Source organism: Melopsittacus undulatus, chromosome 6 (genome assembly GCF_012275295.1).
Source record: "Melopsittacus undulatus isolate bMelUnd1 chromosome 6, bMelUnd1.mat.Z, whole genome shotgun sequence".
Lineage (NCBI taxonomy): Eukaryota > Metazoa > Chordata > Aves > Psittaciformes > Psittaculidae > Melopsittacus > Melopsittacus undulatus.
The window spans coordinates 29074430-29091133 of record NC_047532.1 but is presented as its reverse complement, the minus strand read 5'-3'; the positions used below and the strand labels follow the sequence as shown (position 1 = coordinate 29091133).

The 16704-nt window shown below is 37.1% G+C and overlaps 1 protein-coding gene across 2 annotated transcripts in view; it reads right to left on the bottom strand.

Annotated features, from left to right (window-relative positions):
• The window catches only part of KIFAP3 (kinesin associated protein 3), a 68884-nt gene that overhangs the window by 17549 nt on the left and 34631 nt on the right, over nt 1-16704 (bottom strand). The window contains exons 14-19 of one of the 2 annotated variants that reach the window (XM_031047262.2): nt 16157-16322; nt 15847-15975; nt 15349-15447; nt 14116-14201; nt 5546-5735; nt 1210-1309 (exon numbers count right to left, since the gene is read on the bottom strand). In XM_031047262.2, coding sequence (XP_030903122.2) covers nt 1210-1309; nt 5546-5735; nt 14116-14201; nt 15349-15447; nt 15847-15975; nt 16157-16322 — 770 coding nt within the window. The remainder of the gene's footprint in view (nt 1-1209; nt 1310-5545; nt 5736-14115; nt 14202-15348; nt 15448-15846; nt 15976-16156; nt 16323-16704) is intronic. The other variant, XM_005147076.4, reaches the window with a different exon arrangement.

The window sequence follows — 16704 nt, the reverse complement described above, 5'->3', positions numbered from 1 at the left end:
AGTCCTACCTTTTTTCCTGATCTGAGCATTTTTGTTATTTTAATTTGTTGTTAAAAATGTTACCACCATTCCACCCTTTCTGGTGCATTACAGGTAGAATACACAACTGTAACCATCCACTGCCCTTTAACAACTACAAGAAGCAGAAGTAAAGGAGAAAAACCTTTTTTGCTTCAGCTGTACACACTGTGAATTAATCATATTTTACAAATGATGACTAAAGTTCCAAGTGGTGAAAATAACATTCTTCTTTTGGAAAGGAACAACTTCAACCACATGGCTGGGCATGTCCAGATAGTGTCCTGTTGAAGTGAATTCTGCACCACTACTGTACAGTGTTTTAAATATTTCCTACTGAGTGCTCATAAAAGGCATTACCTAAATGCAACAGGATCTATGAAGATTCAATTCTTTAAGATAAGTCTTCTCTATTTTGAATCTGTGGGAGACATCTACTCAGAAATTCAAACTGCAACAGCTTGCTGACATTCAGAGAAGGAGAAGTTATTGACCAGAGGAGGAATTCAGAGAAACACTTTCCAAAAGTCAAGTCCACCTCTTCTGCTCATCTAGCAAATTTTCAGAGTAAGTGCCCTCCGTAATCTAAATGAGAATACCTTGGGAAGACTTGGGTTCAGTGAAAAACAAACAAATAAACAAGCAAACCAAAGCAAAACAGAACCAAACCAACAAACAAACAAACCCCAAAACCCAAAACAAACAAAACACCAAAACCCAACATGCACACACACATAAAACAATCTCCAAAGAAAACAAAGCCAAAACAAAAAAAACCAATCAAACTCCCAAACCTGAACAAAAATCAACAAATCCCACACAAATAGTTTTGGCAGCTAAACAAAGCTTATTTTTAACAATTTAAGAATGTTGGAAACTAGTCTTCTAGGTAATCAGCATCTCAAGCTTCTTGTTAGATATTTCCAAACAATAATGTCTAAATAGTATTTGAGCAATTGTCTTAACAGGTAAATAAATGTATGCTGTAGTTTTACTTTTCTATTGTACAGCTAAGGTCCTTTCCAACCTTAGCTACTCTATGATTTTATGATTCTATTACAACATATGTGTTAATATGCTAAAAGAATGTAATTCAGACAGCTTCTTCTTCGGTGTAACAAATGAAGCCCTGTGAAGCAATATGAATAGCCATTGATAGATTCTATGCATTCTCTAAGAAGATCAATTTACCTGCTAGAGAAAGGATGCTGCCCAATGAGGTCTCCATTCTGAAGATGGTAATCACTGAAGAAATCTGGACTCACTGCTCCATCAGGTGCTATTAAGCCATCTATAAAACCAAGAAAGATATGGTGACTGTATGAAGCAGCAGGACTTCAGGGCAAACAGGTAACACAATCTGTGCTTGTCTTAGGATTTCATTAGCTACTTGCAATATTTCTTGGGAGTAATTTAAAGCAACAAAAATATTGAAAAAAAAGCAACTTCAATTCCAAGAAACCTTAACTTGGACTTCAGGTAGCTCAGCCCATTGCTCTGAAAAAAAGCTGTATTTAAGAAATACTCTTACCCCTTCTTCCTTAGGCCTGTAAAGGTTATATTGAGACCAAATTTGTCTACCCCATCATGAATGTGAGCACAGAGAAAAAGTAATGAGAAGGGTAAAATATTAATCTTGGCCAGCAACAAAAAACCAGAAAAGCAGCAAAGGCCTTACTTGCTCAGACTCTATCCTTTACCAGTGTACCTCTCAAAACTAATCAAGAAAAAAGGGAAAGCTTCAAAAACTTCAAATATATTTTTTTTCTCCCCATATTTTAATGTCTTCTAGCTATATCCTAAAGTGTGGTCTTTTCACATGATAGCGTCTCATGAATATAGATTAAAGGTGTTTTGCTGTTTGGTTTTTTTTTTGTTTTTTTTTTTCTTCTTGTATATTAAAGCACTGGCATATGAAGATGCAGTAAAGCTACTAGTATTCCTTGAAGACTTCACAGTGTCTGCTTGCTTTAGAAGAAAAGAAAATCAGGGGCTAACATTTTCCCTCTGTTATATCAGTGTAAATCCAGAATGCTTTTGAAGTAAAGTCAGTGAACTGACCCCAGCTGAGAGTCCAGCTTAAACTCTCTTAACTCTCAATGTTTTTCACAAAACATTTCTTGTTAATATTAAGGACAGAGTTCTTACTTGGTAATTAGTATTAGGCTCTAATCAGATAGTGACTTACTTCGTCATAACTGACCCTATATTAGTTTGACTCCGCAACTGTATGAAAACAATCCCAGACTTGTAGTACAGAAAATGGCAGGAACAGGTACATTCAGACTGATACTTTAATAGTTCAACAGAAAAGAGAGATATTCCTAATGACTAGGAAGTTACAAATGCCATTCCACTCTGAAGAGAGATAAGATCCAAGGAGTCACAGGCCACTTAGCTTAACCTCTGTGGTTCTGAAACTACTAAAACTGCCTGTGCAGGAAGCAGTGGAAAGTTACTTACAGACACAAGGGCTTAAAGATGACAACTCAGGCATTCAAACAAATCTCCCAGTGCTTTATGAATTTACCTGATGTTTTTTGAAGATAATATAGTGACAAATGATAAAAGGAATAGAATTGACACATCTAGATTTCTAACAGACATTTGATGAGGTGCTACAGTGATTCATTTAGAAGATAATACCTCATGGGAAAGTGACTGAATACAGTGGAACAGACTGTAAATGAAAAATGCTAGCCACGATCAGACTATATTTTAGCAGCGTAAGATAGCTGTACATGGATATATTCTAATTGTATACATGTGTATACAGTATGTAGAAGAACAGTATTTGACAAGCAAATAATCTGACACAGACAGACATTACTGTCTTTCAGCATATTCACCAAGACATGAGTGCCCCGTGATATCATATGGATGTAAAATGACCAAAAACGAGGAAAGTAAGTTGAAATGGCTATTATTAACACTGGTGCCAAGTTTTCCTCACCGCCTATACTGTATTTTTCACAGAAAATAAATAAGGGGGAACATTAGCACTTATATAGCTGCAGCACTTCAGATCAAAACCAATCAATTTAAACAACTATGTATTTTAAACAGTCAGGTTTGGTTAAGACCTATCTGAAAGCACAGAGGCCTTAAAATAACATTTATCTTTATATTAATAAAGAAAGCACTAAATTTTAACTTTAAGGCTAGAAGTACCACTACTTAAAGTGTCTTCAATCAAGACTGCTAACATTCAAACCATAACACTCGAGAGTTATGGTTCACAGGAATTTATAGAAAAATGAAAGCACATGGATAGCAACAGCTGTATAATATGATTACACAGTTAAAGGGCATCTGTTGTTACGTACATTTCAATATAAATTAGGGTTATGTACTTTTAGAGCGAGAGAGACACTTAGCTTATGCAGGTGACTTCAGAGATCCTACAGAGATTTTCATGTAAGTTAAAGTTACTGTGCAAGAGAGATGTTGGCATATCACCACAATAAGGATCATCTTGCCCTCAGTGAACTCAAGAACTTTTATGGCTAAGGGAGGACTTGTACTGAGTATCAACCATCAGTGCAGGTCATTTCTAAAATCAAACTGAAACACAGTATTTAATTTCTGACCGCACAAAGATTTGTATTTCTGCTGTTTTTTGACTAAATCATGCTCTGTCCTTCAGACACCCAAATGCCTACTCCAATTGGTACAATAATCTGCAGCCTTTTCAAAAGAATATTATGTATCAAAAGTATAAAACTAGCAGACGTCAGAAGCACACCATTGCTCGCACTTGTTGGAAGGAACCCAAGAAGTGAATCTATATTTTTAATACAACCACCTACTCTTATACCTTTAAAAACAAAAGCACTTTTCAAACATCAGCAGAACACATCATTGGAAATCTGCCTCTCCTTTTCAGTCAAATATCAATTCCAATATGAAAATCTTTGTTCAAATAACGTTAAGCTTGTAACATAAATGATGGAAAGCAAGAAATTCAGTGTTAGCGGTGCCACTCTGTTTAGCTCACACTATTGGGAAGAGAAATGGCTTATGAAATAAGCGAAAGTTTATTATTAATACCCGTAAAGGGAAGACTACAACAGGCATGCTGCACATCTTTAACTTCAGAAGCCCAAAGCAGACTTGATGTAATAAAAGTACTGTATAACAGATGGCTCACACCGGTAACCTTGTAGGTCTAAGTAGAGCAAGATAAAGCTACAGGATTCAAAAAGGAAAAACATACCACTAAAAAGGCAGGTTGCTTTGGCTGACACATGTAATCAAAAGTAGAAGAAAAAATATCCTAAAGGTCTGGTACCCTTTGAGAATGATTTTTCAAACATTTCTGAGATCTTGCACAATTATTTTCTCACAGCAACTGCAAATAAAGCTTACAGAGTTTAGAGGTATTGTTTTTGTTATTACTATTCCTGCAAATTCATCATAGAGTCAGAGAGTTTCATGACTCATGCATCATAGCAAAGGACTGGACACTTATATGGAAAATAAAAAAACCCACAGACTCAAACTGGCAATTAAACAAAAAATAAATCCATGAGCACACAGTCATCCAAGACTTTGAAAAGGATATAACCACAAATCTGAGAGCATAAGCCAACTCTGAGTTATGAAAAGTTACGAAGATATTTATCTGGTGGGCAAATTATTTCATGACTGTCTCCAGCAGAACTTATTGAACCTTCTTCTGAAAACAGCTGGCAATATTGGACTAGATACTTCACTGTCTTAATCCAGTATGGCAATTTCTATTTTCTTAGTAACTATAAAACCTTTACAGAAGGAGAGAGTAGATTCCACTTCTCAACTGTGTCATTATGCACTACTGTGCATGTATTTGGGTTAATCTCAAATAAGAACATGACTGCCCTTAAGAATTTTTTTTAAACAAATGTCTTCAAGTTGTCAAGTAATAAATTTTTTTCATATGAAGAACTGAAAAATAAAAGTATTTACAGAACAGATTCACACACTTCCCTATATAAGACAGCAAAAAAAAAAATCACACAAACAGATTAGCTGAAAGTTACACTAATGACTTCCTCTGCTAAGGAATCTACAGGTTTGATGTAGCTCAACTGAAGCCTTTCATCAAAATCTGCAATACAAAAATCCATCACAGGACTAGCACAAAAGGCAAAACAAATTTTAGCATCAGATCCCATAGCTGTTAATTTAACAGGGATGAAAAACAAAAAAAACAAACTATGGACACAAGAAATAGGTGTGAAGCACAAGGCTAGGGTGCCTTTATTCAGATCAGTCATTACAGTTCACTACCTCTCAGACAGGTCTACTCATATTTCTGAAGACCTGTAACACTTCATAAGATGACATATATAGTAATCCATCATTAACATCCTAACAAGGCCACGTCCATCCCTGCCTAGTGTGCATCAGTGCTGCTCCCCGTGACACAGACAGGAAAACTGTCCGACTGGTTTGAGTCAGCAAATTCTCCCCACAGCCCCAGGTCAAGTTCCTGCTCCACAGAAGTAGCAATCCCAGTCCTGAACACTAATATACGCAGCCTTACCTGCATTGTAGTAGAGGTCAGGTCTTTCCAGAATATCCCCTTCATGGATGTAGGGCTCAATACGATCATCACCATACAGATACTGCTCACTGTCATCCATCTGCCGACTCTCCACCATCTCCAGCCACTGAGAGTTGTGCCATCGAAATTTCTCGCTCTGTATTTTTTTAGCCCATTCCTCATCATATTCCTGTTCAAAAATCAACACACAGTATTTTAGGATGGGGTATAGACAAATGTGTTTGGTTTAAATAGCAGAGGAATTTAATGTCAGCAAAAGATGTAAGTTTCAGGGCTCAGTGACTTAAATCCTCTATTCAGTTTGCAGAGCTCTTTTAGCAAAAAAGAGAATGATTTTGCAAGCACTAGGCATTATTCTGGTTTTGTACACACAGCAGTACAATCTTCCCTTCATGGTTTGTAACTTTACACCATACAGAAAAAAAAAATCCTACTTTGAGCAGGGAAGTTCCTTCATCACAGTCTCGTCATTTGGTTCATCAAGGAGAGCCAATTACTGACGATTTTCAATTTTTCAGTACTTAATTACTAACACTGGCCAAATACCTCATTAGGGGAATGCTCATTAGGACAAGTAGATACTAGAAAATACAAGAAGAATTCTGATAAAGCCAACGACTTTTTATTTTGTTTCATGAGGTCCAGTAAGAGAGGAATTAATTTTCAACTTGTCAAATTTTATAATGGCTTTTTATGATTAATATTAAATACCCACAACAATGGTGCACAACATTTGTAATAAAGAGGATGTAGGAACCCCAAGATATAACATTAAAATCTGAAAGGAGCTTCCCCAGAAAGCTGAGGAAAACAGGACAAAGGATCCAACCACTATGGAAACAAAATGTAGGCATGAAATTTCAATCTGGATTACAGCCTAATTGCACTCAAGCGATGTGATATTCAATATAGAAAGGCACCATAAGGAAGTGACTTAGCCTCTGGACACTGCAATCAACTGTTCAGAAGACACTTCTAAACAGACCAACTATGTGGGCTGTTGATTACCACTGAGGGAATACAAACCTGTGGATAATACTAAGTTTCTCAATTTTACTGGAAAAATAGGCCACAGCTAACTATAGGAAATTCATCAACATGAAATCTGCAGATGGCATCAATTTGGGAAGATTCACAAATGCACCACGGGTAGTAATTTTTTAATCAAAGGATTGTGAACAGGAACAATATTCATAACCACAAAGTTTCTAATTGTAGGGAGAAATGTTCTTGTGAAACAGGTTTCACTTTGCTGTCTTGCAGCTAAACTACAAAGGAGAGAAAAACTGAAAACCATTTAACTCTCACATTGATTAACACCTGATCTAGACACACTTTCCCTGGAGATCTAGCTGGAATAAAGTTTTAAAAATCTGTTTTATTTAGCCCTGAAGGGAATGAAAAACATTCACACAATTCATGACAATGCCATGGCTTAGGAAGTGGTAATTTCTTGAACTGCTCCAGCTAGACAGTGCAAAAGTACGGAAGTCAAAAAATAGCAGTGAAGACAGAATAACTAGGCTAACTAGCTCTGTTTAAACTTCCAAAACCCCTATAAACTGAACTTAAGTTTTTAAACCAACTTAGTACCTTGTCTTTACTACTTCTAGCCTGGCACAGGTAAGACACTCTCTACCCTGTGCCTTTTCCACCCTTCTGACTGGCTGATAACACAATAACCAGCTGGCCTTGTCATTTTGGCAGAAGCATCCAGAATTTCATGGGATGTCAAGTCATGCCATGCAATCACAAACCCTTATCCTATGGTAGTAGGTTTTAAAACTGTTTTATCTGGGGAAATAAAAGTTTGTTCCTCTTAGCTTACAGCAGAATGAAAACTCCTTTTTGCTGGGACATCCACGCAAGTACCTGTAGATGTGGGGCTTTTCTCAGTCTGCAGCACTGTTCTAAATTTCTCCAATTACACCTCTGATCCACACCAATTACTAGACCCTTCTAACTCCCCTCTGCACCATCCTGGCATGCAAGCAGTCCTGTCCAAAAAGTGCTCTCCTGCTTAACTTCCATACAAAGAACAAGTATCACCTGTGGGACGCACAGATATTTGCAGTGCCTAGTGACCTCAACTAAAATTCCAGATTTCTGTCAGTAATGCAGCAGCCTTAGGGAGAGACAGAAAAACAAACAAAACAAAACACCCAAAACATCACACACAACCCTATGCCTTACACTGTTTGGTAAAAGAACATCTCATGCTATTTCTGCCTGTTGATCTTTCCTTCTCCACTGCCACTCTTGGTTAAAAGGAAAGGTTAGAAACAATAGTGCAAAACAAGAGTTGCCCTGGAAAAAGCACGCTCATCACTGAGATTTATAAAATGACCCATAAAAAAAAACCAACCAAAACAAACAACAAAGGGCATGACTTTCAGTGATGACATCTGACCAGCATCTTGGAAGCATCTCCTTTGCTGCATCTGCCAGAGCTAAACTGTTGGCTATTATGTCAGCCTCCAGCAGCTGTCAATTACTTACAAGCTTTAGAGAAACACCTTGTAACTGCCAGAAATCATACTGTAGTCTTAAGAAAACTATTCCCAGAAATCATGATTGTAAAGAAGTGGAGGAAGATACACAAATTTAACAAATAGCAAATTAGATTAATCTGTGGGAAAGCTGAATCCCTTTTACCTTGTTTACCTTTAAAAGTTCTCAAAAAGCCACCAGCTAAATTATCTAATTCATATAAACCATGAATGCACTTTGAAAACATGTTGATCTTCCCAAAGTTTCAACCCAAATTCTTCCACTCTACACCAGTCTGAACATGCTGAATGTCTGTCACAAATATACATTAACTCTTCGTACCCTCCTAAGCAAAAAAAAAAAAAAAAAAAAAACCACTTAAAATTTCTCAGATCCTGACTTTTTCTTCAGACAGTGACAACAGGGCAGAATGTTTGTGTATTCTACATTTCCCATCCTATACTAAGGGGCTTAAAACTCACAGGTATTTTACCTCAATCATTTATATAAATTTTGGAAAATACGATTATCGACTGAATGGTAAATAGCAGCTGTAAGATTGAACATATCTACAAGTTACTTAAAAATCACAAGTTATCTGTTCAAGCAGTTTGGCTGCTTTGTACCTTGTATTTCATTACGAATGAGTAAGAAGAAAGAAGTGACAGCACCAGAATCAGATCAATGATCAGTTTTGTCAAGAGTTTCATGCTGGCAGCAATCCTAGAAAAGGATGATTTGCAATCATCTAGAACAATTTCTATAACCTCAGCACAAACAAGTTAATTTCCATACTGCTAGATCAGGAATACATCTGTACATTTTCCACAGAAATGTGCAGAAACACTACTTGATAAAGGATTAATGGAATAACATCAGAATGGAAGCAAAGCTGTAAACACAGGAACACATCCAAACGTACAAATAAGTCAAATTAAAGCAGTTTAGAGCAAAACAATTCCCTAAAACAAAACAAGTCTTCCAGTAATTATATTTTGAGTTATTAAAAGCTTTTTTGTTTGTCTGTTTGCTGTTGAGTTTTTTTTAAACACATGAAGGACACCTTTTTTGTTACAGAATTCCTGCAAATTAAAACAGAAAACTAAACATTACAGAGATACAAACAGCTTTGTGCTCTCCAGTCCTTTTAAATGTTGAGCTATATATATGTCTGCTAAAAAAGCAGGTATGGGGCAACAAGAAGGTGATAAAAGGAATATGCCTATTCTCTAACCCCATGTCCCCCCAACACTGCATGTTCAGAAACATAAAAGGAGGAATCTTGAAGGTTGATTTTGTTCTCTTTGGAGCTCCCTGACATCACTGTTTTTAACATTCGGTTTCCATAAATCCGAAAGTGTCATTGAAGATGTATGGTCCGACTTTGCGAGGAATGTGCCATCCTTTTTGAAGTTCTGCTTCCAACTTTGTTTACTACTGAACCATTGAAATATTATGAAGCGTTAACTGGCCTATTATCAGAGCATGCCTGTTCCCTATCAGGGGTCCCCTTTGTCACTGGCTTCCGTCACACCTTGTATCTGATTAACACACTATAGGATAACATAGAGCTACACAGATCTGCTTTGTGTTCTCTCACAGCTGATGAAAAACAGATTTTCCTTTTCACTTTAATGTGGTTGCCCTTTAATTGGGTCTGTAATAGGGTTCATTTGATGTGATTCCTCATACTAAACTAAAGCTGCTATACAGTAAATACAATGTTCATCGTGTTCAAGTCTGTACTTGGTTACGTGTTACATTCTTCATTATTTAGCCATCCCTAAAACACACAATTTACATGAAAGGTTAAATTAACCATTTATTAAGAAATAAAAGATTTATCTTGTCTAGCTATCCAAAAGGGAGGCATGCTATTTGAAGTATATGCCTCTATAAACCAAGGAGAGAAACAGATGTTATGGATCACCTTCTGCAGGTGTATGCAACACCCACCTTAGTGTAAGCACCACCAGGGGGCAATTCATTCAAAGACCAAAAAAACTTCTAACACACCTGTGCAATCCAGAGTCACTTCTTCACAATCAGGTTCATACTAAGTATATTCTGATGGGAAGTGAACAGAAACCTGTGATATGAAACTAAAGCAAGGCAGAGAAAAAGGGTAAACACGGCCCCTAAATTTAGGTGCCTGCCCAACATGCACACCATCCACAGGGTTCCTATAATGTAAACAGCTGAAGGAGGAGCTTTGCAGGAACATACAGTATCTATCTCATTAGCAAGTTGTTATGAAAGTTAACAGAAATCAGTGGTTTAGCTCACCTTCCTACTCTTATAAACCCAAAGAGCAAGAGCCAATGCTAGAAGGAAATCTGCCCAAGATTGGTTTTGTCTTCTTATAACCCTATTAGGACAATTCTGCCCGGTCTAATGCTTCCTCCAGTGTGGTAATTCTTCTCATGCTGGTAGAGCCTTTTCCTTCTGGGTGCATGCTCTTTGCCACAAAAAGCTACCAGCACCAAAGTAGGCTGACTGCAAATTTAACAATGCAGAAGCTGATCAGTGAAAATGTATGTCTGCAGTTCAGCCTGCAGCCCCCCACCCTAGCTGCTTTCTGCTCACATCTCTGTATTAATGATTGTTAGGGGATAACAAGGGAACAAGAGACACTACAGAATGGGAGAACCTTGAGAAGTGAAGGGAGAATCTGTTTCCTGGAGTGATTACAGCACTCTTCATGGGAAGAGGACACCAAGCTGGAGTCAAAGGTTATCTATTTTAAGAGTATGCCGTCTATTCAAATAAAGCACACACCAAATCCCTGTGGTCTTCCTTGATTCTTAAGAGAGCTGGCCAACATCTTGCACAGCTGACCCCAAATCCCAGAGTACTGAGAGTTCATAGCACATTCTGGCCTCTTATGTGACATTCCAGCATTCCCAACATGAAGGATTTGTGTCAGGGCATTTAGCTAATAGGAAAACATGCAAAGTGTTCATTAATACAGCTCTGCATATGAGGCAAACATTATTTGGGATTCATTACAAATACCTGAGGCAAAGAATAAGAGCTGGAAAAACACTTTAGGCATGAGGTCCTTCCTCAATCACATGGATAATGCTGTAGCTATCTATAAGATGGTTTACTTCTGCAGGAAGTATAATGATTCACTCTTGATCATAAAAGAAACAAGCAGAACTGGATTCAAAGCTGTAAAAATACTGAATAGGAAAATGGGGGGAAACGAGGGAAGGGAAAGGTTGAGACTACACAGTCCAAGAATCTGGTTATGGTTAATTAAATATCATTTGGATAAATCAGGAAAGTAATTTAATTGCAATAAGGCTGAGCTAGGGGCAGAAAAGGAATGAGAAAACTGAGAGATTAATAGCCCTGTGAGCTCTCAATAATGTTGTCTGAGGTGAACAGAGTAAAACCATCTCAAGTAAGCTGACACTTTCCACAAGGTTGGAGTTGCAGGCGTCCAGGCTTCTGAGGCAGAGGAAAAGGAACTTCATTTGCTCAAGACTCCTATAGCAGCTGTTGATTCCAGGCTGTCAGCAGAGCCTCGAGACCTGCCCTGCTTTAGCTGTGCAAGTACACTAAACTAGCTGCTTGGTGTCAATACTCAGCACATGACATGAGACTGAAGCATTTAGAAATTGTCAACGCAGACTTTCTTTTCAACAAAAGGGATATCTTGGATCTACCAGTGCCAAACTGCGACTCCCCAATATGTACTATGCTAAAGCAGCACATCTGTTTCAGTTCATCAATGGCAGAGTCCAGCCAAGCTATATTACACAAATCATCACTAGTGTAACATTTCCATAATTTCTGTGACAATTACTTTACTACAGAAAGAATATTTCCCCTAAAGCTTATAAAGCATCTGATTTTCTTCAATGTTACTTCAGTCACAGTATCTAGAGCTTATTGATGAGTGAAAGAAGCATTTGCCTCCCTGAGAAGACATTACTTTCAAACCTCTATTCTCCAACATTTAGTTTCTGATTTCCATCATCAGAGGAACTAATCCTGTCAGCATATATGGAACAAGAAGACTGAAAATCTCTTTTTTTCTTGTTGTGAGTTTAGCACAGATAAGAAGTTCCACCATTCTTAAAGAACATGTCTGCTCAGACAACTCAGAATGCACTGTTTGTATAAAAATTGCTACACAGCTGAATACCTCCGTTTTTACAGGCTGCTCCACCTCTGAGCTGAATGGCAAAACACCTATAAAGATCTGACATTCTGATAAATTACTCTTTCAAATCTTCTCCCATCACCATCTAGAATGTGATGACTTTTTTGCCTGTGATTTTTGGTAGTGGGAGACAGAGTGCAGCCAGCTTACAACATTAACAAGAAAGTAATCAGCGTATTCTCTTTCTTCCAGAAAAGAGGGTTTATTTGTGCTTCCCGTTCCCAGCAGGGTATGGTGTTATCATTTTTGTAACCTGTAACTCAGCAGCTAGATAATAAAGCTAAAAAGACCTTCTTAGAAATGGAACTCTACTAACTTACCAGTGAACACCATTCTAAGCGTGGCACTGCTCCACAACCAGAGAAAATAACAACTCACTCCACGCAAACTACTTTGAGTATGTGCTTGCTATATTCCCCCTTACCCTCAAGTAACAGCAGTACCACATAATTTCTTCCCTGTATTCTTCCTCAGTGCCCTAGAAGTCCTGTCCAGTGCTTCCTGCAAGCTGAGAAGCCCTACCCATCCATTATAATAGCCCTCCTCATTTATTCACAGCTAGCATAAAGATTACCTCTTCTTAAGAAGTAAAAGAAAGCCCAATACATTTTACTCAGATGTTAATATTGAATATGAAGCTATATCTTGTTTTTCTAGATTCTATAAAATTAATGTTGCTTAATAATTTTGCTAACATTATTCAGTATCTAGATACTACTATGCACCACATTGTAAAGCTCCCCAACACGAACAAATCAACAACTGAGGCACTTGAAAATTGCACTGGCCCCAAGACAAAATAAGCCTTGGAAGCACGCTAATGGTCTGGCCTCACCCAGAAGATAAAAGTATTTGAACTGTTTCCACTGCAAATGTCTCTGGAAATAACTGATTTTGGTAACCTAACATAATGCCCATCATAAGTAAGTACAAAATGCAGATCCATCTTATTCAAAATTTTGCCCTTAAAGAATGTCAACAGCAACTCTTCCACTAACTAGGTGGATCAGGATTTTCACTCAGTACATCTATGAAACAAAAACTAGAGCCTGATAAAAAGAATTCCAACACAGAAAATGTTGTGTCATTTTACGTTTTTTTAGATGAGTATTAAATTAGAAGGCATTACTAATGAGTGTAACAGAAGATAACAAAATAGCCTAAATCAAGTCTTACACTATATTAAACTTTTCACAGTACAAGATGCAATACGTGTAATTCAGCTAAAGAGGCGACAGGAAAACCATTAAGGTAGTCAAAGCCACCACCCTTGACTCATAGTGAAGTTCATTTGGCTGCAAGATTTAATTTCATGACAGCTACTCTACATCCAACATTATGTAAAATCCTAAGACACTGCAAAATGCTGAAATTTCTTTGTGTTTTGACAAACTAAGCCATGTAGCTAAAGGAAACCTATCCAAGAGCCGAAGGCACTATTAAAAAGTTTAATACTATACTGACTGCTCCCCCAGCAGCAAACAGCCAGGTTCAGGATCGCTGACTGCATTTTCTTTCTGACACAAAAATTGGCATCAAGTGATGTAGAAAAGCTGAGTAAAAGCTGCTGGGTAACAAGAGCCATTTGTTTGAAGAACTAAGAAATAAAGCTTGACATACTTGTGTAATGTGATTCATTTATTTAAGTACAAAAGCACTCTCTTAAAAGTGTCTGTAATGTAAAGCTAACTGGTATATATACGAACTCTTCAGAAATCTGGTACAAACCTAGATTAATGATTGTCGTTGTCCCATGAAAATGATCTATTACCTATGCAATTAGAAAGTTGTGCATGAAAGATATCTCCAATTTGCAAGTTATTTTAAAATTATCTCATGTAAAGAGGTTCTTGAAGGACAGATGATAAAAAAAAATTAGACCTACCGCTATAATATCTAGAGTATTGTCACAGACTTTGCGGATCTCAGCATTTTTGTCATGCATCAGGTCGATGAGATATGCTGGAGCCTCTGGAAAGAAACTGTTAAGGATAAGAGATTTTGTTTGGGGTTTTTTGTTTGCTTTTTTGTTTGTTTTGGGGTTTTTTTTTGGGGGGGGTGTTTGTGTGTGTGTGTGTTTATTTTTTTTGTTTTCTCCACAGCCCTGTGTTCTTCCAACTGCAAATTTCATTAAGAACCATAGTCAGGAATTTTCTGTCACATCACATGGCTTAGCAGCCTTCCCCCAGTCATTTTTTACTTTTTTTGAAACCACATTTTAAAGTACCTGAATATTCTTCAAAATTGCTGAAAAGAAATTACATGCCCCTTCAAAGAAAAGTCTGATCTGTTACTGGAAATCCATGTACCCAATGTGTTATTTCATAAGGTTCAGATTCTGTAGAATGGTTTAATCTTTTAGCTGTTACCTTTGTAACCCTTAGGCATTTCTGGTTTTAAAAAAGGCTTCCAATGTATTTGTTTAAAAAATATTGAAGATAATCTATTATGTAAATAATAACAATAAGCAGTAAAGCCTAAATAAGAGTTGTAAGTAGCATACAAAACCAAAAATTGAACAGATTCACAACATAAGGAAACTGAAGAACAGATTCAGTCATCAACAGACAGGTGAAAAAAGAAGAGACAGAGGAAAGTCAGTAACAGGAATCAAAGTCTCCATAGGGGGAAGGGAAGACTTACACCAAACAAAGTTCAAAGAACAATCAGGTGGACAAAAAAATACAAAGCAAGCATTATTTTTGTTGTTTAGATTGATATAAGAAAGAATATTATTTTAATGCACATAACTTCAGACTATGCAACATATATGTTTAATGGTGCAGCGCAAGAAGTTGGTTTATGCTCTATGTAGGTGCTTCTATGAACTATGATTTATAAAACAAATTAGCACAGTAATTCAATTTTCATAAGAACTAATGTAATCCTCCTCCTACTTCCCTTCCTGTTTCAAAGCAAACGAACTTTTAATCTTTCTTATTAATCTTGCAGTCCCTCTAACATGCCTAGGCTGCCTGTTTTTTTCCTTCAGCTGAAATAAACCATTTACAAAGAAAGCTCTGAGATCAGGAGGTTTATGCAAGATAAATATAGGTCAAACAGCAGTGATGGCAAATTAATTGCTGCAATTCTAGATATTTAATCTGTAAAAAGATACGCGTTTCCTTGATAATGACATCTCTGGTGGCTTGGTGAAAGACCATCTGATAAAATACATAGATGATCTGACAGACAAACTCATCATCTTCCTGCTGAGCTGCAAGAAAAAAAAAAAAGCACAGTTTCAGATCTTACAACTAGAAGCTTGTGAGGCTTAGAGAACACCCAGCTTTTACATGTCAGCTGGACAATTCAGTGGTATGCAAGAGATTTCATCTCCCAACAACACAAAACGAACATTTTCTTTCCTGCTCCAGTCAAGCAGAAAGACCACAGAGTACAGCAGGAGTAGTGGAGGCATAGGAAAAAGTCAAATCTATCAGACTGCTACTAGTCCATATCTCTCTATCAGTAACGAAGTAATTGCTCTGCCTTTCATATATAAAACACCTGCTCTTACCTTGCAAGAGAAAATGAATGTGCATTCAGTTACAGCATGATTACATCAACTAATTTCTCTGAAAAACAAAAGCAAGGTCAAACATGGCAAACATACCATTTAGAAGCTCAATTAGTGCAGGGATGATTCCAGATTTAGCCAGCAAAGCAGCACAGGAGTCATCCATAGAAACTGTTCCAATCATTATCACGACTTCTAAAACAAGGTCATCTTCTGCAGAACCTGCTACGTCAGAATGCAGAAAGTATTACCTCTCAGAAATCCTTAATCTTGTGGCAGTTGTATATTTATCTCTAGATATGATTCTGTTCTTCTATGTTAAGTTTCCCCAAACTTAAGTGCAACAGCACTTTAAGAATTCTTTGAAAGACTCTACTTTGAAAGAGGAACAGAACTTTGTACAGACCTGGTTTTAGTTTATCCTTGAGGTATGGAACCAGTTTGTACTCTTTCAGCACAAGTTCCCAGTCAAGATCTGGTAAGGTCAAATTTGCAAGTGTCCCCAGACATTCAATCACAAATTCCTCCTCTTCATCATTTGATATCTGAGCTGCTAAATCACCAACGTAATCCTAGAGAAAATATAACAACAAACATAACTAGAGAATAATCTGGGGTTCTGAAGAACTCACAACTCGGTCAAATCAAAACTAGTTCTCAGAAGACTTTTTTCCTTAAATGAAGGCTAATAAGACACTTTCAATTTCAGCTGAAGAATAATCCAAGAAAATATTTCAGCATTCTTGTGCTCCATCCTTTCACTTTAAAAAAAATGTAGATCATTTGTTCAGATGTTCCAAAAGTAGCTATTACACACATGGCTTGAGAAAGCAGTTAGAAAATAAGGGAAAGATGACAGTGAACATCATTCTGCATTAGTAACAGTAAGAGTCCTCTTCCTATAGATTTTAAGAAATAACTACAAGATATTCTGGGGACATGAAGAGGGGAATC